Source organism: Arachis stenosperma, chromosome 7 (assembly GCF_014773155.1).
Source record: "Arachis stenosperma cultivar V10309 chromosome 7, arast.V10309.gnm1.PFL2, whole genome shotgun sequence".
Taxonomy (NCBI): Eukaryota; Viridiplantae; Streptophyta; class Magnoliopsida; order Fabales; family Fabaceae; genus Arachis; species Arachis stenosperma.
In genome coordinates, this window is record NC_080383.1 from 86935564 (window position 1) to 86959618 (window position 24055).

The 24055-nt window shown below is 31.9% G+C and overlaps 2 protein-coding genes and 1 long non-coding RNA gene across 8 annotated transcripts; 2 read left to right on the plus strand and 1 right to left on the minus strand.

The window, feature by feature from the left end:
- Positions 1-3749: 3749 nt before the first annotated feature.
- On the minus strand, positions 3750-4142 carry LOC130940055 (uncharacterized). The gene has a single exon (XM_057868103.1). The coding sequence runs from the start codon at positions 4140-4142 to the stop codon at positions 3750-3752; it is 393 nt and encodes a 130-aa protein (XP_057724086.1).
- A 3945-nt stretch (positions 4143-8087) lies between these two features.
- LOC130940587 (uncharacterized) lies at positions 8088-11691 on the plus strand. 4 transcript variants are annotated; one of them, XR_009070346.1, is made up of 6 exons: positions 8088-8519; positions 8643-8719; positions 9091-9398; positions 10175-10536; positions 10716-10800; positions 11349-11691. It is a non-coding gene; the product is annotated as an uncharacterized LOC130940587 (long non-coding RNA). The 4 variants fall into 4 exon arrangements; XR_009070347.1 differs by having other exon boundaries at positions 8661-8719; positions 11349-11690; XR_009070348.1 differs by having other exon boundaries at positions 8089-8519; positions 9190-9398; positions 11349-11690.
- Positions 11692-15072: 3381 nt separating this feature from the next.
- On the plus strand, positions 15073-16704 carry LOC130940602 (uncharacterized protein At4g14342). 3 transcript variants are annotated; one of them, XM_057868794.1, is made up of 5 exons: positions 15073-15215; positions 15301-15386; positions 15465-15588; positions 16478-16549; positions 16661-16704. In XM_057868794.1, the coding sequence occupies exons 1-4, from the start codon at positions 15210-15212 to the stop codon at positions 16523-16525; spliced, it is 264 nt and encodes an 87-aa protein (XP_057724777.1). In that variant the 5' UTR covers positions 15073-15209; the 3' UTR covers positions 16526-16549; positions 16661-16704. The 3 variants fall into 3 exon arrangements, with proteins under 3 accessions (XP_057724777.1, XP_057724776.1, XP_057724778.1); XM_057868793.1 differs by having other exon boundaries at positions 16478-16704; XM_057868795.1 differs by lacking the exon at positions 15073-15215 and having other exon boundaries at positions 15295-15386; positions 16478-16704.
- The last annotated feature ends 7351 nt before the right edge of the window (positions 16705-24055 follow it).

The following is a 24055-nucleotide window of genomic DNA, read 5'->3' on the forward strand; positions in this document are numbered from 1 at the left end:
AAGGGTTCACAATGTCATCTTCATATAAAGATGTCATCATGTGAATATTCCCCAAAAATAAATACTCCTGACATATGATAGTATTTAAGTATGTCCAAGCGTGTTCGGAGAAGATTTTTTTATTAAGACACGGTTGGACACATAAGACATGCGTGTTAGACGAATATTAAGGAGTGTCGTGTCCTACACGTGGATATGATAAATCAAGAAAGTGTCTGTGTTTTATAGGCAGTTACCTTTTTCATTCCTCTGTTCTTTTCTTTCCCTGATTTTTAATGGATATAGTAGTTTTGATGCTGAGATTTGAATTTCAATTTATTGTTGTTGTTATTTGAATTTAAATTTATTATTGTTATGATTTTTATTTGAATTTGAATTTGTTGTTGTTGTACTTTGTATTAAGCCGAGAAAAAGAAGATATCTTTTGTAAAAATTAGATTTAACTGTTGAAGCTTTTAAATAAATAATTGTAGGGGTAATTTTTGTAATTATAATAGTTGTTGACTGTTAGCTTAGTGTTTGGTGTTAACGTCATCTAATTTAGTTAATAGTTGATCACTTTTGTCAAAATTAATAATCTTTTAAGGACTATTTTATTAATAACATATTTCAGGTACCATTTTATCAACGTATAAATTTTTCAAATTCTGAGTTGGTATCTACTTCTTGTAACAAATATAAAAACGGTGTCATTTTACTGATGAATAAAAGAATAAAATAAAATAAAACAAAACGCACCAGAAATTATCAAAAAAAAGCAAACAAAAAAAATCCGAAATCCCTTAATTGAATTTCCTCTTTAGGATTTTCTTCTCAAAGTCTCAAATCTCCACTTTTTCGCTGCCAACCCCCGTCCCTTTCTTTCCACTGTTGTCATTGTTGTCGTTGCCTTCAGCCGTGCTCACCTCTAGCCGTGCCTTTCAGTTCCAACAGTTGTGCCTTTCTGTAGTCGTGTTCCAACGTCGTCGTCGATGCTTTTGGAAAGTGTATTTTCTCCTCTTTGATCCTTGCTGTTTTTTCACATTTTGTTGATGGTTGTTTTATTGTGGAAGTTGCTAGTTTCTTTGTTCTTATTGCCTTGTTGTTTTTGCTGCTTCTTGTTGTGTTGTTTAGGGTGTTATATTCTTGTCATTAGTTGTTGAATTGTTTTTTTCCTATTTATTAATTTGTTAATCACTTCACTGCTGTTGCATTAGGTGTTATTAAATTTTTTGCTATGTTGTTATTGACTTATAAATCATTGTTGCTGCCTAGTTATTCTTGTTAATCGTTTTTTGTTATTCACTTTTTGCTGCCATGTTGTTAATATGTTATTCTATTATATCTTACTAAAATTATAACTAAAATACTGCTGAATTTATGAGACGTTTCTGTCATTAGTTTTCTGTCGCATTCAAAATGATGCTCTGTAATTCCTTTATTGGCAGTGTAACGTCATTAACAGGTATTATGGAAAGGCTCATGAGTATCTGTGATTTGCTCCCAGACGACGATGTTGACGGCTTAAAACTTTCCATGCTTGTTTTGCGTGTAGCTAGAAGTGGTCTGGTTGTTGTTTACCGTTCTCAGTGGCGTAGTTATTAAGATCGAACAGGTAATTAACTCTATCAGAGTATTGGGTTATTGGATTACTAGTTCATCCATTGAATCGCAAATTGATCTGTTAGATTGGTTATAATTAAATAGATATATATAATTATATTTCATTCTTTTCATAATAAGTATTTTTTTTAATTTTATTTTGGTATTAATTTAACCATTACTTTTTAATTTCAATAATCATTAGACAGTTTATACCTATATTATATATTTCTATTTATTAAAACAATATCATATAGTTATAGAAAGAGGAAATTTATTATGACTAATAGTGTTTGTCCTTTTTTTCTAATTTATAAATATTTAATAAAAATTATTATTCATTTTAACAATTTTATATAATTTATAAAAAAATATAGTTAATTGGAGAAAGAACGAGTACAAAACTAAAATTAAATTTTATTTTGGTATTAAATTAACTATTACTTTTTAATTTCAATAATTCATTACGTAGTTTATACTTATTATATACTTCAAATATTTATTAAAACAATATCATATAATTATAGAAAGAGAAAATATATTATGATTAATAGTATTTTTGTCTTTTTCTTTTAATTTATAAATATTTAATAAAATTTATTATTCATTTTAACAGTTGTATATAATTTATAAAAAATATGGTTAATTAGAGAAAGCATTTTGTTTATGTTGAGGGTATCACCTTGATGTTGTTGTTGATGCGGCTTGCTACTTCTATTTTGGGCCAAGAATTTTTAAGCCCAGTGAATAGTTTTCGTTTTCCCCTTATTTATAAGATGTGTTTTTGACTTTTTATCCTTTGTTATTATTTATTTACTTATTTTTTGTTTTTATTACACATTAGATTTTTTAAAATACTATTATAATATATCTAATTTAAATTATATATATATTAAAAATTAAAGAACATAGAATACATTTGTTCTAAATTAAAAAATGAATTGAGATATATTTATATTGACAAATATTTTTGTGTGTTTATTCTTTATATTTTATAACATGTAATATATAATATAATGAATTATGTGTGTGTGTATATATAACTCTTGATGTTAATTTTTGATATTTGACTATTTTTCTATCTATTTGTTTGTTGTGTTGTACTTATATAGAATTGTGAGACTTTGGTTGGTATTATATTTTTAATTTGTGTATTTTTTAATTTTACATTTAGAGTATATTTATATTTTATTTATTTAAATTTGCTATTATACTATCAATTTGTATACTTAAATTAGATTATAAGATTTTAATTATAATTTTAATTGTTAATGTATTTTTTAAATTTAAATTAGAATATATTTATGTCGTTGAATGTTTATTTATAATTTTATATATTATTTTATAAGATTTCGATTATTTCAGTGTAATCACTATTGAATTGGCCTCAAATCAGTAAATCAGGAGCGAGAACAGTTGAATGACCAGTCCAATTATCAGAACCTTGACAATTACAATTATTTTCCTTGTAGTATATGGTTATGTTCTAACCTCAATTTGGCCAAGATCATGTTGAGCAAGTTATATGAAGTGAGATGTTAGTAAGACCTAGGTTTTTTTTTTTTTTTTGGTCAGTAGTAAGACCTAGGTTTATAACGTTTTTTTTTCTCTACACATGAACCTTATTTGGTGCGCTTAGTATAGGTAGATGCTTCAGTGCCTTTTTATACAAATAGCTCCATTCTTGCATGAGGCACTGGACCTTATCAATTAACATATAAGACCATCTCCAGTAGGGAATTCATTCCAGTTCTTGTTTATGGCTCGCTTGTCATAAAAAGTAACTCCACATCAGCTTTTGCGTCGTAAACAGTAAATAGGAACTCAAAGCATCTCTCTTTTCTCCATTAGAAGAAACTAACTTTAGTCCCTGTTGTGGTTCTACTTAATTAATTAATTAAAATACTTGTAATTAATATAATTAATTTTTTTAATAATGTAATTTAAATATTTAAATTTAAAAATAATTCACTATTAAAAGATATTAATATTAAATAAATTTATATATAACAATAATACACAATAGATAATTCAGGGTTATACTAATTTGTAAAATTACTTAATACAAAGAAAAACATAATTAAACTCTATAGTTGACGACAAGCATTGTGAAATTGCCATATGTGTTCAATCAAGTCCTCCTTCAATTGTCTATGCTGCTGCCTATTTCAAAGTTGGGCATTTCTTTGAAGAAATTGATGGTATGGTGCAAAATCTTCCTCTCCCAGCTGAGGTTGTGATAAGTCATTTTCAACATCATCATACTCTAAGCCTTGAGTAAAATTTTCTGCATAACTGTCTTTTTCATCCTCAACAATCATATTATGCAATATAATATAAGCTCTCATTATGTTGGCAAGTTTTTTCTTTTCCCAAAAATGAGCTGGACCACGTATAATTGGAAAGCGTGCTTGTAACACTCCGAATGCTCGTTCCACATATTTTCTTTGCCCTTCTTGGTATTGTGCAAATAACTTGCGTTTCTCATCTTGTGGCTTTGAGATTGATTTGACAAATGTGGCCCATTCAGGATAAATACCATCAGCTAAATAGTATCCCATTGTATAATTATTACCATTAATAGTATTCATTTGTCTTTTTCCTTCACCCACTCTATCTCTCTTATATATCATTATCAATGACTAATTATAAATTTGCGAATCAAAATATGCAATATAACATTCTCTAATTACAATTAAAATTAAATTATATCTTATCTTATTAATTTTACAGCTAAATGTGTTACATGTCACTCTCTCATTGTAATTAAAAACAAATATTTTTTTTTCAAAATTAAAGAGCTCTCTCCTCTCTCTCATTCCTTCACCGACTTTATCTCTATTATATATCATTATCAGTGACTAATTGCAAATTTGCCAATCAAATGTGCAACACGACATTCTCTAATTACAACTAAATTTAAATAAAAATTAAAATATAACTATATTATTATATTACTAATTTAACAACTACAATGTATCACATGACACTCTCTCATTAAAATTGAGATAAAGCAATTTTTTCAAAATTAATAAACTCCATTCCTCCATCCCCTTATCTACCTCTCTTCCCTTCTTTATTTCTCTCTACATTTCCCACTCTATATATAACTTATAATTTATATATGATATTACTAATTTGATAAAACAGAATGTGTCGAGAGATATTTTTTATTACAATTCAAATAAATTTTTTTCCTCTAAAATAACTCTCTCTCTCTCTCCTCCTTTATCTTTCTCGTTCTCTTTCTCTTTCTCTTTTCTCTTTCATTCTCTATTTTTCTTTGTCTTTCTGTTTTACAAAAAATAAAATTAATAAAATAATATAATTTAAATAAATTCATAAAATTATAAAAAATATATTAAATTTATAATTAAATATAATTAAAAAATAATTTCGTAATATTATTCAGATAAAAAATATATTGTTATTATATATATGCATACTTTTTTAACTTTTTTATTTAGTTTTAAATTTTCATAACTTATCTTTCTAATATATATTTTTATCTTTCCTTTTTCAAATTTTTATTACATATAATTTGAAGAGAATACTAATATTGTGGTGAATAATTAGAATCGAGATTCAATTTAAACAACAATTTGAGTTAATTTTATAACTATTAATATAATTTTTTATACTAATATTTAATTATATTTTTATATATATAGAGAGAAATATTTTTAAATAACAAGCATGAAAATTAATTATTTTTATTTGTGCAACAGACTTAACACCTAATCAAATATAAAAGTATACACATTAAATTCTTTTATGTTTTGGATAATGAATGTTAAAATTAATTATTAATAAAAAATTAAACTCTTTCATGTGAAAATAATAACTAAAAAGCTTATTATTTGATATTTTTTATCTATGGAGATCTTGGTCTTCTTAGCGATGGTTATCAGTGGCTAAGAGAAGGGAGAGTTGAATCTTAGCTTCTTTTTCTGCTGTATAGTAGTTTTACTTTCTCACAGAAACTTAGGAGATATTTTTGCTTTTGTCTCGTACCGAGTTGAGAGATATTTTTATTTTTGTCTCCTAAGTAACAGAAACAAAAAAGTAGTAGAGAAAAAGAAATAACACCCAGATGTATCCTGGTTCAACCACTAGGTGCAATATAGCCTACATATAGTCTCCATCACAGTAGTGACGGAATTTCACTCACTACAAGAATTTGATAAATTAGCGACGAATTTTTGCGAGAAATATTTTTTGTCACTAATCCGTCACCAACTTGCGAGGAATTAGTGACGCACTAACGACAAAATTAATGAGCGGTCACAAAATATCCGAATTTGAGAAAAGTGACTGATTAGCGAGAGATTCACGAGTAAGTTTGTTTCTCGCAAATTGACTTTCATAGCTAAAAAAAGAGCGGGAAAATTTTTCTCGCTAATTTGTCACAAATTAATTAGCGAGTGACAATGTTCTAGCAAATCAGTCACTTAGAGGTTCAATCAAATAAAAGTAAAGTAGCGAGAGATATTATTGTCACTATTCTGTCGCAAATGTTTGATATACAATTAGCGAGAAACAATTCACACACTAGTTCGTCGCTAAATAAACTTTGTACGAAAAAACTAATTAGTGAGGAAAAATGTTACTAACTAATCCGTCGCAAAGACTTGAAATGCATTTTGCAATGGATAATTTCCTAGCTAATTTGTCACCAAAGTTTTTGTTTTTTAGCGAGCAACTAGTTTCTCGCTAATTTGTCGCATAATATTGTAAATTTAAAATTAGGGTAGCGACAGAAAATAGTCGTCGTTAATTCATCGCAACAGATAAATCATTTAGCTAGGGAAGTGTTCCTTGCTAATTTGTCGCTAAAGTGGAAATACGGATATTGAGCGCCTATGACCTAAGTAGCGAGAAATTTGCGACCGTTTAACAACTGATACACTTCGTTTGCTGATTTCAAGTCGCTAATTAGCGGGCGAAATACATTTGTCGCTAAGTTGTCGCAAGTTTAATTTAGCGAACGACTTAGCAACTGCAATCTTGTCGCAAAACAAAAGCTATATTCTACCTATTTTGTAGCAAATTACTCGCTAATCTCGTTCGAAATCCGTCGTAGAGTCATAACAAATTCAAAGCTAATCGAAAAAAATTTTAAAAGTATTGTTTAGCTAATATCATTTTTTTAATTGCTCATCCCAAAAGATTTGGAAATTTTCTAATATTTAATAAAAAAAGCAAAAAAATTAACTGAATTCGGCTCTAGCCATAAATTGTTTGGGATAGCTAAAAAATTGAAACCCATAAATAAAGAATTTTCAATAACTGAAATATATTAATACAAGAAGTAATCAATACCTATGTATAGAAATAGATTAAGGAATATATACATATATATAATTATTATATTTACATTTATAATTAAATGTAGTAAATAATACTAACAAATATATTACAGCATACAGATCAAATTTATATGAGCTATTAAATCTTTTACATAGATAATTAAGATTAAACTAAAAAGTCATAAAACATTTTAAAGTGATCGTCCATTCATCATATATACCCTTATTATTTTTGGTTTTTCATGGTACTCCTTAACCCGATAAGTCAAGAATTAATCTGCTACGAATTGAAGTTCTATTTAACAGTTTGTCACTAGCCAATAAATTATTATAAACACAGAGATGAGATTCGAATGTCGAATACTTGCTTACTAATAATTTTGTAACAAAAAAATAATTTGTCACAAAATATAATATTTTTGCAACAAGTTATTTAGTTGCTACAAAATTTAAAAATTTTTTGTAACTAATAAAAAATTTTGTTTTAAAATGATAAATGTAAGACCTGAAATCTTTAAAAATTAAAATAATCAGTTATTTATAATTTATTATATTTATTTGAGATTTTATATTCAAAAAAAAAATTTGCTAAAAATATATAAGTAAAATTGACGATACTTTAAGTTTAAAATTATTTTGCACTCATATAAATTTTATAATAATACGGTATTTTTTTATTTAAAATTTAAAAATTTTAGTTATTAAAAAATAATAAAAATTTGATAATTTAATAATTTAAAAGATTAAGATTTTTTGTTTACTTTCATAAACTAAAAAAAATAATTAAATTATCTCTAATTTTAAAATAAAATATTTATTTAAAATTAATTGAAGAAACTATGGTTATTGTCGGTGTATTTTTGTGTATTTCTATCGCTTAAAAATTTAAGTTACATGAGATTTGAAAAAAAAAATGAAGTGAAGTTCGTCGGAATTTAGGCGAACTTTACAAAAATTATAGAGTTCGTCGGGAAGTGCGACGAACTCGCCTTAAATAAAAAAGAAATCACATTTAAAAAATTAAAGTTAAAAAATTATATGTAACAAAATAATTATTTTTTTTATTGTATTTCTGAACAAAATCCCAAATTTTTACCTTAAAGCTTAAACTTATTCTTTTAACTAATTCTAATCTTAATTTTGCATTTTTTGCTGAGGCACTCATCCCTCACCATTTTTCAATCAGCGGCACACACACTTCCCTAACCTTTTTGACTCTCACTCACTGAGAAAGAAGAAAACAGATAAGAAAGCTAACCCTAATCCCTATTTACATCTTCCCCAACGCCATTCTCCCTTTTTCACTCTCTGCAGCCACTCTCCCTTCTCACCCGCGCCCTCAACCCTCTCTCTCACCGAGCCGCCATCGCTCATCACTCTCCCATCTCATCCGCGCCGTCACCATTCTCCTCTCTACCGCCGCGTCGAGTCTCGGCCACCTCGTCCGTTCTCCTCTCCGCTGCTCGCCTATATTTCTTCGTCCCTAGTCCTCTGCTCTACGCTCTACTTTGCACGTTCGTCTCCCGCTAGCATCCAATAGGAAGAAGCCGCCGTCTGCCGTTGATAGCATCGCGCCGCATCCTTCGATTGTCCCTCTTCCAGTCCTCCTCCACTTCCACTTGGCTTCAGGTATGATACTCTCTCCTTCTCTGTATAATCTATTACACTTAGGGTTTATCCCTCTCTGTAATTTATTGCAGTTTTTATGCTTGTGTTCCCTATGTATAATCACTTTCTCTGTATAAATCTAAGTCCTCCTCGCACCAGCAGCTGCCATCGTCCTCCATCCACAACAGCAGCATGCACTAGAAATACAACCTCCGTGTCAGGTTGGTTATATTTCTTATTGTTGATTATTATTCTTTTATTTTTTTACTGATGGATTCTGCTATTTTTTTTTGAAATTATAGTGATATTTTAGGGTTTGATTTTTGTTTTGTTTATTTTTTGCTTTGTTTATTTTTTGTTCTGTTTATTAGGGTTTTTATTTTTTTAATTCTGTGTTGAATTTCTATTTTTATGATTCTAATTCTTGATGTTTTGTTTGTAAGTTTGTTCTTACTATTTTGATTCTTAAATTTGTTCTATTTTGATTTATTTTTTGTTCTGGTTTTATTTGTTCTTTCTGATTCAATTTGGTTCTATTTCTAATTCGGTCTCTTGCTTTTTTTTTTTTTGCTTCTTGATTTTTTTGAGTCAGGTTGATTAGGTTCCATTTGCTTCTGCTATGTTTGCAAAATTGTTAATGATTTTAACTTGTTTGTGCTTCTGCTAATTTGTGCCGCGTGGCGTGTGGAAGCTCTGTTGGGTGATTCGGCCCTCTTCGATTCGTTTCTCCTATCGTCGCCATCGTAGGAAGCTCTCCTCTCATCCGGGTGCTCTCTCTCTGTCTTTGCCGGCAGTGTGGCATCACTAAGCCCAACAGCCCTGGTTCTAGCTCTCTCTCGCTCTCTCCGTCCGAGCTCACTTCCATTCATCCACCGTTACTACCCTTCCTTCCTCGTGCCGGTAAGCTCTCTGTCTTCAATTTATTTTTTCTTGTTTAATTCTAAGTTGCCAAGTTAGGTTTAATTGTGAGTTGCTGGGTTTAATTTTGAGTTTCTAAGTTAATAATAATGATTTTTTTTATGTTTGCTTATTCTTGGTTGCAAATTTTCTGAAATGTTGTTGCTGATTATGGGAAATGAATGATGTTGTTGCTGATTTTCTGATGGTTAAATTTTTTTGGCTGTATGTTGAACATTATGTTTTTCATTTACTGTGCGATTTGGTCTGCTTGGTTAATGAGATTCGTTCACATGAATATGTAGGAACATGAGGATCTGGACTTTTTTTTTTCATCCATGGATAACTCATGGTTTTAAAATAGTCATAAAGAGAGTGAGCGAGGGTGTAAGAGTGGGAATTTAAGGGAGTGGGTGAGGGTCAGGGAGGGCATTGAAAAATTGGAGGATATACTACCTAGATAATAGTGATATGGAAATGTACTGATCTTCGCATGTCCTAAAGGGCGGAGGTATTGATTAGTTGATTGCATTATTATTGACTTTTGTTAAAGCCAATTCTTTTATGCCTTTTCCCCTTGTGTTATTTTTTTCTTGTTTATTTTTTTTAAATCATTATGTACTGTTCTAATTGATGCTCATACTAAGTAATAGCAATTATTATGTATTGCGGCATGAACCTTGTTTATTTGTGTATTCATTCATGCTATTTGCAAGTATCAAAGACAGTGGCATTTTTATTATTATTGGCTAATTGCATTTAATTAATTATAAATTTAGAATTAAGGTCATAGTGGATGACGAAATGCCTGAAAATGAAGAAGACCCAGCTCAGAAATTGAAGAAAAAGAAACAAGAAGCTCAGACGAAAAAGGAAGATAACAAAAAAGTTCTCATCTTCCAATAGTTATTAGGGGTGAGACTGGCCATCCTGTTCCGAGAAGTGAAGAAGATGATAGAAAAAGTGAAGATGAGGATGGTTTTCCCATTTCTGCTGCTGAGAAAGGTAAATCTGAAGTTAAAGGAAACAAAGCACGTAAGACTGCCGAGGAAGCTAGCAAAAATCCAGGTGTTAATCATTCTCCAAGCTTAAAACGGAAAGTCGAAAGTGCTGATTGAGATGAACCGCAGCAGCAAGATAGGTGAGATAAATTTACTGATTTAGTGACATCTTACATCTTCTCTGTGCCAACCAGCCTTTGGTTTTTTTTAAAAGGGTCACTGAAAAAGAACACTTTGTGCCTTTTTGTTTAATTTATACTAACTGTTTTGCACTTCTTTTCTCTCCTGATAATGATTTCATATAATTTTCTTGAAACAGAAGAAGAAAAAGAACAAGTTGAAAGAACCTAGTAAAGGAGAAAGTGCTCAGGCACCAAAGCAAAAGAGCAGCTCCTGGAAAGAAGGTTAACATCCTCTATTGATTGAGTTAGTTGAACTTGCACAAATTACTATTGTAGACTGACGTTATTGAACCTATTTTCTAATACAATCTCTTTTAATGGAAATCAATTGTTTGGTTTCAGGTCAGTGTTAAATACTCAATTATTTTACTCTCTTTTTTCAACGTCTCTTTGGTTGAGAGGAGCTGAAAATGAATTCTGTTTGTGTTTCTTAATAAAGTTTTTGCTGTAATTTCTCATCTTGCTTTCTTCTATTTGATTCTGTTGATTATCTTGATTAATTTTTTTTGCAATGCAAACAAGAATCACATGATGATGTATAGTGTAGTACAGTGTCTTTGATTTTTACTGTTGGATTCCTTATGATTATGAATTTTTTTCTTTTCTTTTTTGTTGAAGCTCTTGCTACTTCTTTGGTGATCATCTTCTATGAATTCATTTGTGGAATTCTGCATCATGGCTTAGTTTGGCTTATAGTTCTATGACCTCATGTATGGACAAAAAAATTCTTATTTTTCTATTAATATGTGTTGGATTTTTTTAATCTGCAGGATTGATAAGATAATCAACACTCAATTGATGGTTTCTCGGTAAATTTACCAAAAATGGCTCAAGTATTTTCCTCCATATTTCAGTTTGAAACAAAGGTTATTATGGCTTATTGGCATTACATTCGCATTGTGTAAATTAAATTATTAGTTTTGTTAGAGTTGTAATTTTTAAATTATAATTATAGCATGTAAATAATTATGTAAATCAATAAAAAACCAATTCTTTTTATATTTTCTTATTTTCTCCATTCAAAAGTGTGGGTGTATGTCTCCTATTGGCGAAGCGTAGCCAAAACCAACTTAACGGCATATTTTTAAAAGCGTGGTTGTATCTTCACTTTTCGGCATGCTTTAAAAGCGTGGTGAAAAGACATTGCTACACTTTTTTGCATTTTTGCCACGCTTTAAAAGCGTGACAAAAGTCAAATTTTCTTGTAGTGCGAGATACTTATCGATTTGTTACTAATTTAAAAGGAATTTGCGATGACATTTTGCGATAGTATTGCAACTAATTGACTACATATTATTTTCTAGCAAGTTAACGACTACTTCATAACTTTGGTTTGGCGACAAAATTCTTACAAATTTGATTAAGGATTTTCAAAGATTAGCTATAGATTTGCTATAAAATGTAACAGATTTGCGACCATATTAGCGGACATTTTGCGACGAGTTTGGTTTGGAAAAATTCTTTGCTAATTAGCGTCAACTAAGCATTTTATTTTGTCTATGAAGTTAGCTTGCATTTAGCGATGAGTCTGCTGCAGTAGAGTTTGTCGCTAATTAGTGACTACCGTTTAGTCTATTACTTCTATAGAATTAGCTTTTACTTTAGTGATGGATTTGCGACTATCTATTCGGTAGCTAAAAAACTTTCCGATGAATTAGCGACTATTGTATTTGCCTCACTGATCTGCGACTTGTAATTAGCGAGGAAAGCATTAGTTGCTAGGCAGTAGCTAATTCGTCACAAATTATATTTTGCGTCATATTAGCGATGATTTTACGACCCTTTTTGTGGTAGCTAATCGGCCATATTCTTGTAGTGACTATCTTTAACAGATTACAAACACCAGTTCTTTTTCTAGGATCTACCCAATTCTATTTGGGACAAATCTAGATTTTAAACTCAATCTGAATTTGACTAGACTTCAATCTAGCTTTCAACAGCAAAGTGCTAACCCAACTTGCAAGGGAATCCCCACAGGATCATGCACAAATTAGAAAGATGTACAAAGAATCTCTGAAACATCTTATGACTTTTTCTCACTGTTTAACTCATTGCCTTTTACCTCTTATTAGTTTTTTCTTACAAACCTCACCATGTTTGCCTTTTATAATGAGACTCAGACATATCAAAACTGAGAAAAAGAAATACTTAATGAACTACATAAAGAAGAAGAACTTTAACAGTTTGGGTAGCTATGAGAGTTAACTCTGTGCTTTTCACTTCCTCTCCTTGCCTTCAACCCTTGGCCATTCACCCTTAATATAGAAGGGTGAAGCTTTCAAAGTTGAAACAAGTTCAACCCTCACACTTTCTTCTTCTCCAACATCAGAGTAGAAGCAGCTTTGTCAGAGAGGAGAGAGAGAATTGAGTCTATTGCATGCATGCTTACCTATTCTCTCTCATCCTTTTTCTTTAAACTTCTTCAATTTTGACCATTGAGCTTGATTTTGGCCCCAAATTTTGATTCTGACCATTGATGTGCTTCTAACCTAGATGGCTTCACGTTCTCAATTGTTGTTTCTTCCATGCTTGAAATCTTGAAGCTTTCTTCTTGATTCCTCGGTGTAGCACTAAAGAGGAAAGAAGCTTTTTGTTTTTTCTTTGACCGAGAGATACTAACTACTTAGTTGTAGCCTTCTTTTCTTTGCTTTGATTTGGCAAAAATCCTCTTACCTTTCTTCACAACCTACTTTCTGTGCATTCCATTTCCTTTTTTCTTCTTCTTGAATGAATGAATGATGTGACCGAAGTAAGAGAGAAGAGAGAAAAGCTTTTGGTGGAAGTTTCAAGGTATTAATTGAAATAAAATTTAAGTTTTAGTTACCAATGAGAGAACCCTATGAAGTTTGGTCTTTTTGGATTCGTTACTTTAATTTATCAAACTTGGTTCTTGAGCTATTTTACCTCTTGGACTTGGTTTCTTTCACTTTTTTCTTTTTGTTTTTCTTTTTCCAGTCACTAGTTTTGGATCCATTTGATAAGGGACTAAGCTTGTTTAGAGATCAGGGCAGACTTGCTTTTAAATGGATAATAATTTTTTTTCTGCACACTAAGTCAAATTTATCAAACAAATAATTAGAAACAATTTATTAAACACTTAATAATACTTTTAATAATATTTGTTTATCATATTAATTTAATATTAGTTTTTCAAATTCAACTGGCGCGGTGTTAGATATTATTAAAATTTTTAATATGTTGTTATTATGGCTGCCTAGTTGTTGTTCTTGTTAATTGTTATGGCTGCCATGACTTTGGATTTGTGAAACTCATAGCATTTGACCATTCAAACCTGTTGTTTGAGTACAAGAAGAACAGTGATTATGGCTCTTTCAAGATAAAAAGGAGACTATAGAGACATCTTGGCTTGTACGTTGATGAATATCTAAACCCAAAGGAAAATGTTTACCAACTTTCTTTCTTTTTTTCCCCTTTTAATGTTGAATTAAATTTTCATGTTACCACATCTTGATATGAATTTTAACTCTGTAAACAAGGTAGAGCATATATATAGTTGTACATGTCTCTAATCTTTAAATTAAAGTAGTAGATATAGGAAGAAGGGACAAAAGTACACCTGAAAATTTACACGCTGGATATAATTACACTTCAATTATTTGATAAGTCACACATGGACACTATTTATACACTCTGACGGACACATTTACCTTTTCAGTCATCGGCATGTGGCATCATTAAATGATTAAAGTGTAATTGTGTCCAACGTGTGAACTTTCAAGTGTATTTTTGTCCCTTTTTCCTTAAGAAAATTAACACGAAAAATACTGTGTCCGTCGGAATGTATAAATAGTGTGCACGCGTAATTCATTAAATGATTAAAGTATAATCGTGTCTAACTTTTAGATGTATTTTTGTCCCTTCTTCTTTTTACTGTTTAAAATTTTCCATGCCATGCACAGGATATGGTTTCTTCAATGTTACAAAATATAAATAAATAAAGCTTTTGAGCTCTGGATATCATTATGGTATAATTAAATATAACATTACTTTGAAATGAAGATATAATACCCTCATTCGACCTTAATATGCATATTTTGATACTAATTGGCACGCACATTGAGCTTAATCTTATTATCTCAACATTCAAATTATTGCTGTTGTAAAATTTAGTAAATATACCAAAAAATATTTTTAAGAATAAATTAATGTTTTTGAAAAGTGCGAGAGATGTGATGAAGACCTCGTCCTAGGAGCTTTTGTTTCATTATTTGAGAATGTTACATCAATATTTTGTTAAAAAAATATTTTTCCAAAATTTAAGATTTAGTTATATTATTTGTTAATATTAAATTATTAATTAAGACCAATAAGTTATAACTCAAATAATATAGTATAGTCCTCTCATATTCATCTAAGAGATCGTGAGCCTCTCTATCTTTGAGGAATATGATATTTCTGAATATAATTAATAAAAAAAGTTTTTTCTCTCTTTACAAAAATACACAAAACTACAAAGTAGTTAGTAAAACTTATGAATATGAATAACAAATAAAGCACCATTTTTTATTTCCCCAGTGGTTCCAAGTTCAAAGCATTGTGTGCAAGAGCAGCTCAACTTGTGTCTCTCACACACGGAGACGGAGGCAGCTCCGTATTTCTGAAGAAGCAATATGCAGGTATGAACCTTCAATCTCACCTCTTCCTTTGGCTGAAGTTTACGTTCGATCGTTCCTTTTTCAATTTTTTGGGGCTTTTATGCAGGCAAGTGATAGGTTTAACATCAATTCCCAACTTGAGCATCTCCAAGCTAAATATGTTGGAACTGGTCATGCCGATTTGAACAGATTGTGAGATTTCTTTGTTCCTTTTGGAGAAAAAGAACTTTGTTTTTGGTATTTTTATATATTTATTGTGCGTATGTGCAGTGAGTGGGCGGTGAATATTCAGCGTGATAGCTATGCTTCATATATCGGCCACTACCCTTTACTTGCATACTTTGCTATTGCTGAAAATGAATCCATCGGGAGAGAACGCTACACCTTTATGCAGGTTATGCTTTGAGCTCTTTTTCTTTTTCTTTTCTTATTTCAGTCACCTTATTTAATTGCAAGATTCAATTATTATTATTGCCATTCCTTTTGATATTGTATTATGCTTGTGTTCCTATATCTTCAATTTGGCTTGTTTAATCCCTTGTCCTGTTTGATGATTAAGTTCTTAACTCTTGAGATATGCTCCAGGTTTTGGCTAGGGCTCATGAGAAATTGTTGTTACTGCTATCATCCTACTTAATTCTTTTTCATGGGAGTGTTATCCCTGCCCTATAAATTTTTTTCATTTGTGCTGCACATGGTCGTGGCTATAGTTTAACAATAGGTCTCTAGTTATAACTTCTAAGGATTATAGGTGAATGTTGCTTGCTTTATATTTTGTTTTTATTTCATATTGGTTGGACATTGGTTTCTCAAATCATCGCTGTTTATAGATGTTTATTCTGAAGCTTCTAGTTTCTTCTCTCTTTGGTCATCTTCTTGATATGTAGAACTATATCGTAAACTTGATGTTAGAAGAAGTTGAAATGGTTAAGTTGTAATGTGAGATAGGAAATCTAGATGGGTTTGGGATAGAATACATCCAGTTTTCATTTCTTAAAAAGGTTAGATTGTGAGAAGATATACAAAGTAAAGATGTTGAATCATATACCTCATTGCATCACACACTGTATGCCTTCAAAAGGTTGTGCCAAGCAATTTGGAAAAGTTGGCACTTTAAATTTCAATTGTATATTTATTATTTTAGTTTATGTTTGATTGGGCATATTTTATGCTTATTGTTACTATATACTATGAGTGATCCATGTGCGAATTCTTCTCTAGGTGTGCTAGCATATTGTAGAATTTCTTACTTGTTTTATTGATGAATTCAACTTTGTGTGTAGAAAATGCTCCTACCCTGTGGTCTCCCTCCAGAAAGAGAAGAAGATTGAGAATTTCCATCTGGATCACAACGGGTCAAATCACAACAGTTTTATCCTTTGATAATTCATTGTACTGTGCTATTCTGATTGGAAACATATGGTTGTTGATTAGAGGTTACTGAATCATCTTTCTCTTTCTTGTAGACGCTTAAGCTTTGGTTATAATGCAGCTTGGAATATTGGCTCGAGATGTTCAGTTTAGCTTATATTTTATGTTGGTTTAAAGAATAGTCTCTACAAATTATATGAGCTTGTGAATGTGCCGAGGTAGATTTTCCTGCTTCATGCTCCCATTTTACTTTTCTCCAGCTAACTTGGTTCCTCATAAGATTTTTATTGATGGATATTTTGCTCGTTTGTTTTTGTTAAGTACCAAGTTTTGTTTGTGTTTATGGTCCATGTTGTAATAGCTTAGCATTAATATTGTGAAAGATCCCATTTTTGAAGGTTCTCCTACCCTTACAAACTATGGTGAAGTTAGGCAGTGTTTGGCAGCTGGGCAGGACACATACAAAGTAGGAAATTTGTATTTGTATCTTGTGCGGGCTACCAAACACAGCCTTAGAGAATAGGTATAAAATTAAGATTAAGGGTTCTGTTTTGTGTAAATAACTACATATGGGGATTGGAGACTACTACAGATAATCAGCATACCAAACTTGTGACCCTGCTCTGTGGCATTTTTCTTCTTTTTTTCATTGATGACTGCTGTGACCTCTGCATGTGAAGTAAGGTCTAAAGGGAACACATTAATTTTGAAGTGTTAATGCCTTTGTTGTAGAATTTTTATGCTTATTGGTTTAGTTTGTGGCATTTCTGGGTGTTATGTTTCCACCGATGAGTGATGAGAGGTATATTTTCAGGTTGACTTATTTAGTGAGGTCTTAAGGAACTCAATGAATTTGAAAGTGATTTCCAATGCCTGGTTAGATAAATCAATGTTTAGTAGTTTGCTTTGTGGCATTTCTGATCTTTTCTCTTCTCCATTCATCACTGACGAAAGTGCTATACTTGAGTAAACTATCAATTGCACCCTCGAATGCTGACAAAAATAATTCTATTTTTCTTAATGACAAAAATATCCTCTAAATATTTAAAAAGCTATAAAAATATTCCATTGTAAAGAAAATCCTTCTCTAATAATGAAATAGGCTGGTGTGGCAAACGGAAATGTCAATATGGCATCCGATACATATTGAATCCCATTAGGTTTCAATACCCCAAATTGAAAATCCTAATTTTCCTAATTTGAAACTCTCTCCCTCCCTCCCCCTCTCTCTCTCAATATAATTTACCCCAAAAATATCCTCTAAAAATTATGTATGAGAATTCATTAAACATTCGAGAATCACCTCATTACTACATAACAAGGTCCAACTGTTAGCGTTTTTAACATGTTTGGCCCATTTTGGGGTAAAACCTTTAAAATTAGTGTCTGATTTTTAATTCTAAAAATTTTTCTAAGATTTTTTACTGTTTTTATTATTCTCACACAGTACCAGACAAACTTAAGCCGGTACTGTCAGCTAAATTACCGGTATGCGATTTTACACAATTTTCACTGAAAATTACATTTTTCCACTTAGAAAAATTCACTGAATTCAAATCTCACCGTTAAATTTCTAAATTAAGACTTCTAATATCTTGAACTTATTCCGGCCGATTAAATTATTTTATATTATCTATACGGTCGATAGAAATTACGGTTCTTACACTTAGCTCTCTCTCTTTCTCTCTCGGCCAAGGCTCCTCTTCAAGCTTGGACATTGTTTGGCTTGGTGAACTTAGAGGAGATGTTAGTGATGTCTTTAGCTAGAAAAAATGAAAACCTCTCATGTCCGAAAAAGAGAAAAGTGGTGATGTTATTTCTCACCTAGTTGCTATTTTTCAAGAAGCTCCAAAGGAAGATGGTGAAGAAGACCAAGCTCATTGGACTCCTAGGAAGATGGTAATGCGACTTCAGAATTTGGATGAAGAAGATTGGCGATGTAAGATCAGATTTTTGTTGAGGAGAGCTTCATGAAGGTTGAAAGAACTCACCCTCCTCCTTGCTCACTCACTCTTGGCTCACTCTCCCTTTCTTCCTTCTATCACTTTCTCGATCTCCTCTTCCTCTCTTGCTGTTTTCTCTAAGTTTCTCACTCACTTCAAGCTTGGTGGAAGGGATTGATATGAAGATTGGATGGTGGAGAAGGTGTTGAATATATGAAACTCCATGAACTCTCTCTCACACACTAGAGCTTCGACTCTCTCACACTCTCGGACTCTTCCCTCACCCTTTCTAGCTTCTTTCTTGTGTTTGTGTCTAAATCATGCAAGGGCTGAAGTAATAAATATGAAGATGGAGTGGAGAGAGGGGAGGAAGGAACGTTGCTTCTCATTAAGGGGCCACACTTATTATCATGCATTCTTAGCCAAGTTTTCATATTCATTAATGCTTGCCGGTGGTTTAAACTAACACTTGGTTAGTTTGGTGGGGGAGGGAGAGCTTCTGTCATGATGGAGAGAGGAAGAACCAAACTGTTTTTTATTGGAGTGAGAGAGAAAACCGGTTTGGTTTAAAAGAGAGTGGGTTTGGTTTGATTCAATTTAAACTCGGTTAGATTTTAACTAAGTTTGTTACTTCAATTCTTTATTTTTCTCTAGATAATCTTCCTAGTGGATTCATGATTTTTATTAAGGAGAGTTCCTTGGTGCCGAATTATTTAGGAAAGAGAAAGAAGATAATGGTTTAATGGCTAAACTGTGAAATTACTAATTTAAACCGTGTCGGTTTAAATAATCAGCATCTGAGATATTGATAGCAGAGAGTATCTCAGCTCTAAAATATGTTTAGGATACTTTACTAAAGCTAAATTATTCAAGAAAAATTAGTAATAAAGCTTTTCGTAAATGAATTCGAATTCGGCGGCCGAAATTCATCATTGTCAATACAGTTTTCGGCTTTTGACACGCTTTTATTTTCTAATGTACTTTCTTTTGTTTAACTTATCTTATCTAAGTACGCCTTGTTATGTTGTAATGAGGTGATTTTCAAATGTTTAACGAATTCTCATAACATAATTTCCGAGAATTAATTCTATGAAAAATCAGGGTGTGACATTAACTTCTTTCCTTTGAGGCTTATAGAATGTGTTGTTAATAAAATGATGCAGAAAAGGAAAAGCAGTGATGAAGAAGAGGAAGAGAATGTAGTAGCTATGGTATTGGTTCATGAAAAAAAAAAGTTAATTTAGTCATTTTATATCAATTAATTAGGAAAATGAGAGATTTTAAGTTGAAAATTAAACAATAATGATATATTAGCATCTCCGTTTGCCACCTTAGCCAATTTCTTTAACGAAAAAGATTTTTTTTCTCACAGTTGAGTATTTTTGTAACATTTTTAAATATTTAAATGACACTTTTGTCGTTTTTTAGCGTTTTGATAATTCGAAGGGCGGAATTAGTAGTTTAACCGCTATAATTTTAGGACAATTGAAAAGATGAAGGAGCCGATGAAGTTTTATCCGTCTTTTATGTCAAATGTTTCTATTTTTCATTTTATAGTTGATGGTAATCAGTGGCTAAAAGAAGGGAGATTAAATCTTGACCTTCTTTTAACTTTTCTTGAAACATTATTCTCTGATAAGGAATATAGGAGAAATTCAAGTGTTGTCTCCTGACACAGAAAGAGCCAGAATGAAGTAGCGTCAAAGAACAGTTATTGTGAGAAGTTGTTGGATAGAGAAAATAGGAGACACTTTACTTTTATCTCCTAAGTTGTAGAACCATAAATAGAGAAGAGAGTAGAGTGTGACACATAGATGTATCCTGGTTTGGCTACTCAGTGCAATGTAGCCTACATCCAGTCTCCATCACAACAATGATAGATTTTCACTATTTTTCAACAGATAACAATCACCAATTTCTCTATGATCTACCCAATCCTATCTGGGACAAGTTCAAATTCTAAGTCAACCTGAACTAGAGTAGGACTCACCCTAGCTTTCAACAGCAAAGTGCTAACCCAACTCGTAAAGGAATCCTCTCAGGATCATAACACAAAACAGAAATTCTAACAAAGAATTTCTAAAATAACTTAGGCTTTTTCTCCAAGTCTAGCTCACTGCCTTTTTCCACTCATTGGTTTTTTCTTATAAATCTCACTATGTTTGCCTTTTACCAATGAAACTCAGACAGACAAAATTGAGAAAAAGAATTACAAAATGAGAATCATGAAGGAGAAGAACAAGAATAACTCAAGGAGCTATGGAAACCGAAACTAGTGTTCTATCTCTCTTGCTTCAATAATTGGCCGTTCACCCCTATTATAGAGGAGTGAAGCTTCCATGGCTTGAGGCACCTTCAACACATGGTTTGTCTTTTTCTCCAACAATCAGAATTAGCAGCAGCATGGTCAGAGAGAGAGAGAGAGAGAGAGAGAGAGAGAGAGAGAGAGAGAGAGAGAGAGAGAGAGAGAGAGAGAGAGAGAGAGAGGGGACCAAGGCAATGACATGCAATCTTACTTGTCTCTTTCATCCTTTTTCCTCAAACTTCTTGAATCTGGGCCGTGTATCTTTACTTTGATCCCAAGTTTTATTCTTGACCGTACCGTTGATGAGCCATTGAGCACCTTTGACTTCTCTGTCTTTATAGTTGCATGAAAGGTGCTTGAGACACAGAAGATTTCTTCACGGCTTCTCGTTGAAGCACAAATGAGGAAACCACCTTTTGTGATCTTCTGTTGTGTTGAGATCCTCCCTTTGTTGTAGCCCTTTAACTTTCTCTTCTTGCTTAAAAATGGAAGCTAGCTCTTTATTCTTCTTTATGCCCTAGCTTTAAATTTCTTCTTTCTTGTTTTAGAGATTAATATGGTAAGAAAGAAAGGGAAGAGAGAGAAGAGAGAGTTTGTGGGTTCGGTGAAAGTGGAAGAGGATTCAAATAAATTTTAATTTATTTACCCGGTTAGTAACTATGTTGAAGTGAGATGAGTTTGTGTGTGGTCACCAAATTGGGCTTAGATCTTTATTTGGGCCAAATTTGATTTCCTTCATTAGACTAGAGACTTGATTTGTTTCTGATGGAAGGAATTGTGATGGTAACCGTTCAAACTTTGGATTTAAGTATGGAAAGAATAGAGTGGAACAACTGAGTTTGGTATAGGGCCATAGTGTGTGAGTGTATGTGGGCTAGTTTATACTTAATGGACCAGTTTCATTTTTCTTAGGTTAAATGGATCAAATGATTTTTTTGCACACTAAATAAAATACATCACACAACCAATTTGATAATAATCCTAATAATGTTTGGTCATCACTTTAATCATGTTTTAGTTTTTTAATATTCAACAATCTCTTCCTTGATGACAAAAATTATTAAAATGAATTGAAAGAAAATGAAGCTCTCCCTGAATCCTTGCTTTTCATCACCTATTATCAACATTCTATTTACAGACAGTGTGCCATATATTCAATGATTCATGGAGTTTATAATTAGGCTTTCACAAAATAACAATTTAAAGTAGCAAATTTTCACTAATAACAAACATTAAAGAAAAAAAAACAGAGGCAATTTTTTGAGGCAGTCATGTTCAATTTATTTTTTTCTTTTTCTTCTTCCCCTTTTGCTATCAAGAAGGAAAACCTGCAAAAAAGATCAGATCAACAAGCATGCTAATATATCAAACAGTTAATCATAATAAATAGTTTAAAGCTATTATAGTGATCCAAAAGAAACAGTGTTGAAACAGTGTTCAGTAAGCTAGAAGCAGCGAAATAGAGTGTCAATCAGAACTAGAAATAACAACAAACTATTAATCTCATAGTAGTAGTAGGAAACAAATACTAAGCATCAAAATCCTCATCTTCAGTGCCCAAGACATCTTCCTCTTGCTCAGATAACACTTGATTTTCATCTAGTGAATCGAGGTACTTTAGAAGTACTTCAACTCTGTCTTGAGATTTTAGCAAAGATTTCTCATTTTGGAGGGCAAGTTTCTGAATTTGTTTGCTAGAGTAGACCATCTGTTTGGTCATATTCACAAACTTCTGAAGTACATCTTTAACTACCGCATTGATCAAGTATTTATGAGAGCTAGAGGTGCCAGCAACCAAAGGTGGAGGGAGGCTTTCATCTTCACTTTTGTCCATAACCGGATCCTTAGTGGCTTTAGAGCTTTTTCTTTTGGTAGGTTTCACTGCACCGCCACCTTTAAGAGATGAAATTTTGTTCTTTACGGCCTCATTACTTAGTTCAACAGAAAAATGCTCAAAGACACAAGTTGAAAATATTCCGTATGGGAGTGAAACATTTTTATCACTGGTAACACAGTCAATCATGTGACGCATCATGAGATATGAAAATGAGATCGGAGCAAGATTGAAGATTGTATAAAGAACCAAGATATCACAGATGCTGACCCTTTGATAGGATCCACTTTGAGGTAGGATAATATGGATAATGATGCGATAAAGCTTGGTTCTAACCGGGCCTAAAGTTTTGTGTGTGGGTATCATTCCATCCATGAGAGAGAAATTCTCACATATGTTAGCAAGAGCATCCTTATGTGATAAGCTCAGATTATTGTCCCATTTACCAGATACAAAGGCTTTCACACTTATATCCTCGTAATCAAGAGCATCACTTAGGGATTCTTTATTCAAAATGATTTGACAGCCTTTAACGTATGAATGAATGTCTCTATCATGATACACCATGTTTGCATAAAATTCCTTAACCAGGTTGAGATACATATGCTTTCGGATTGTGAAGATGTTTTTCCATTTTAACATATGAAAATTATCTTTAAAGTATATACCCTTGTTAGTCAGGGCATCCAAGTTAGTGACATAGAATGAACACAGAGTGCATTTTGAGATGACCTCTTTGTGAAACTCAAAGTTCATGCATGATGAAAAATGAAGAGGATCATAGTGAGAATGGAAATATTTTTTAAAGTGGGATTTGAAATCAAGAGAATTAAGATTAGGAGGTTCTGTGACATATTGAAGTATAGGTCTTTTAGTACCTTTAGAAAGACGACTAGATGGGGCTAATCGTCTAGAAGGACGAGAGGATGGGCGAGGAGGAAGAGACGGTGGACATTCCTTGTCTGTCATTGGTCTTTTACCTTTAGCTGCTTAGGTTTGAGATGAACCAGCCTCCTGTTGTGCAAATGACGGCCTGGGATTGGTAGACCTAGTTCTTGCCATAAAAGTCGGAGGTTGAGAGAAATGAGAGGAAGATGAGTGTGAGTGAATATGTATGTGAGTGTGAGACTGAGGCCTAGAAGGAGGAGGGTTACGAGGAGGATGATAAGAACCTGTGATTCTTCGTGTGACCACTTTATTTCTCATCATGAAGAAGAAAAAGGTAAAGAGGAGAGATAATATGACGGTGTGAAATAATGGGAAGGAGAGAAGTTTTCTTGATTGAAAAATCACCTTAAATGCACAAAAGGAACTTCCTTGAAAATTTAAACTAATAAAACAGGATTCATAGGATTTTAAAATCTACAGAAATCATTTTTGAAGTGACAAGTCATGATGATTTGAAATG

Coding starts and splice junctions, on each gene's coding strand:
- LOC130940055 (XM_057868103.1), bottom strand. CDS start 4,142: ATGGGATACTATTTAGCTGATGGTATTTATCCTGAATGGGCCACATTT.
- LOC130940602 (XM_057868793.1), top strand. Junction 15,387..15,464: donor CATGCCGATTTGAACAGATT/GTGAGATTTCTT, acceptor GCGTATGTGCAG/TGAGTGGGCGGTGAATATTC. Junction 15,589..16,477: donor AACGCTACACCTTTATGCAG/GTTATGCTTTGA, acceptor CTTTGTGTGTAG/AAAATGCTCCTACCCTGTGG.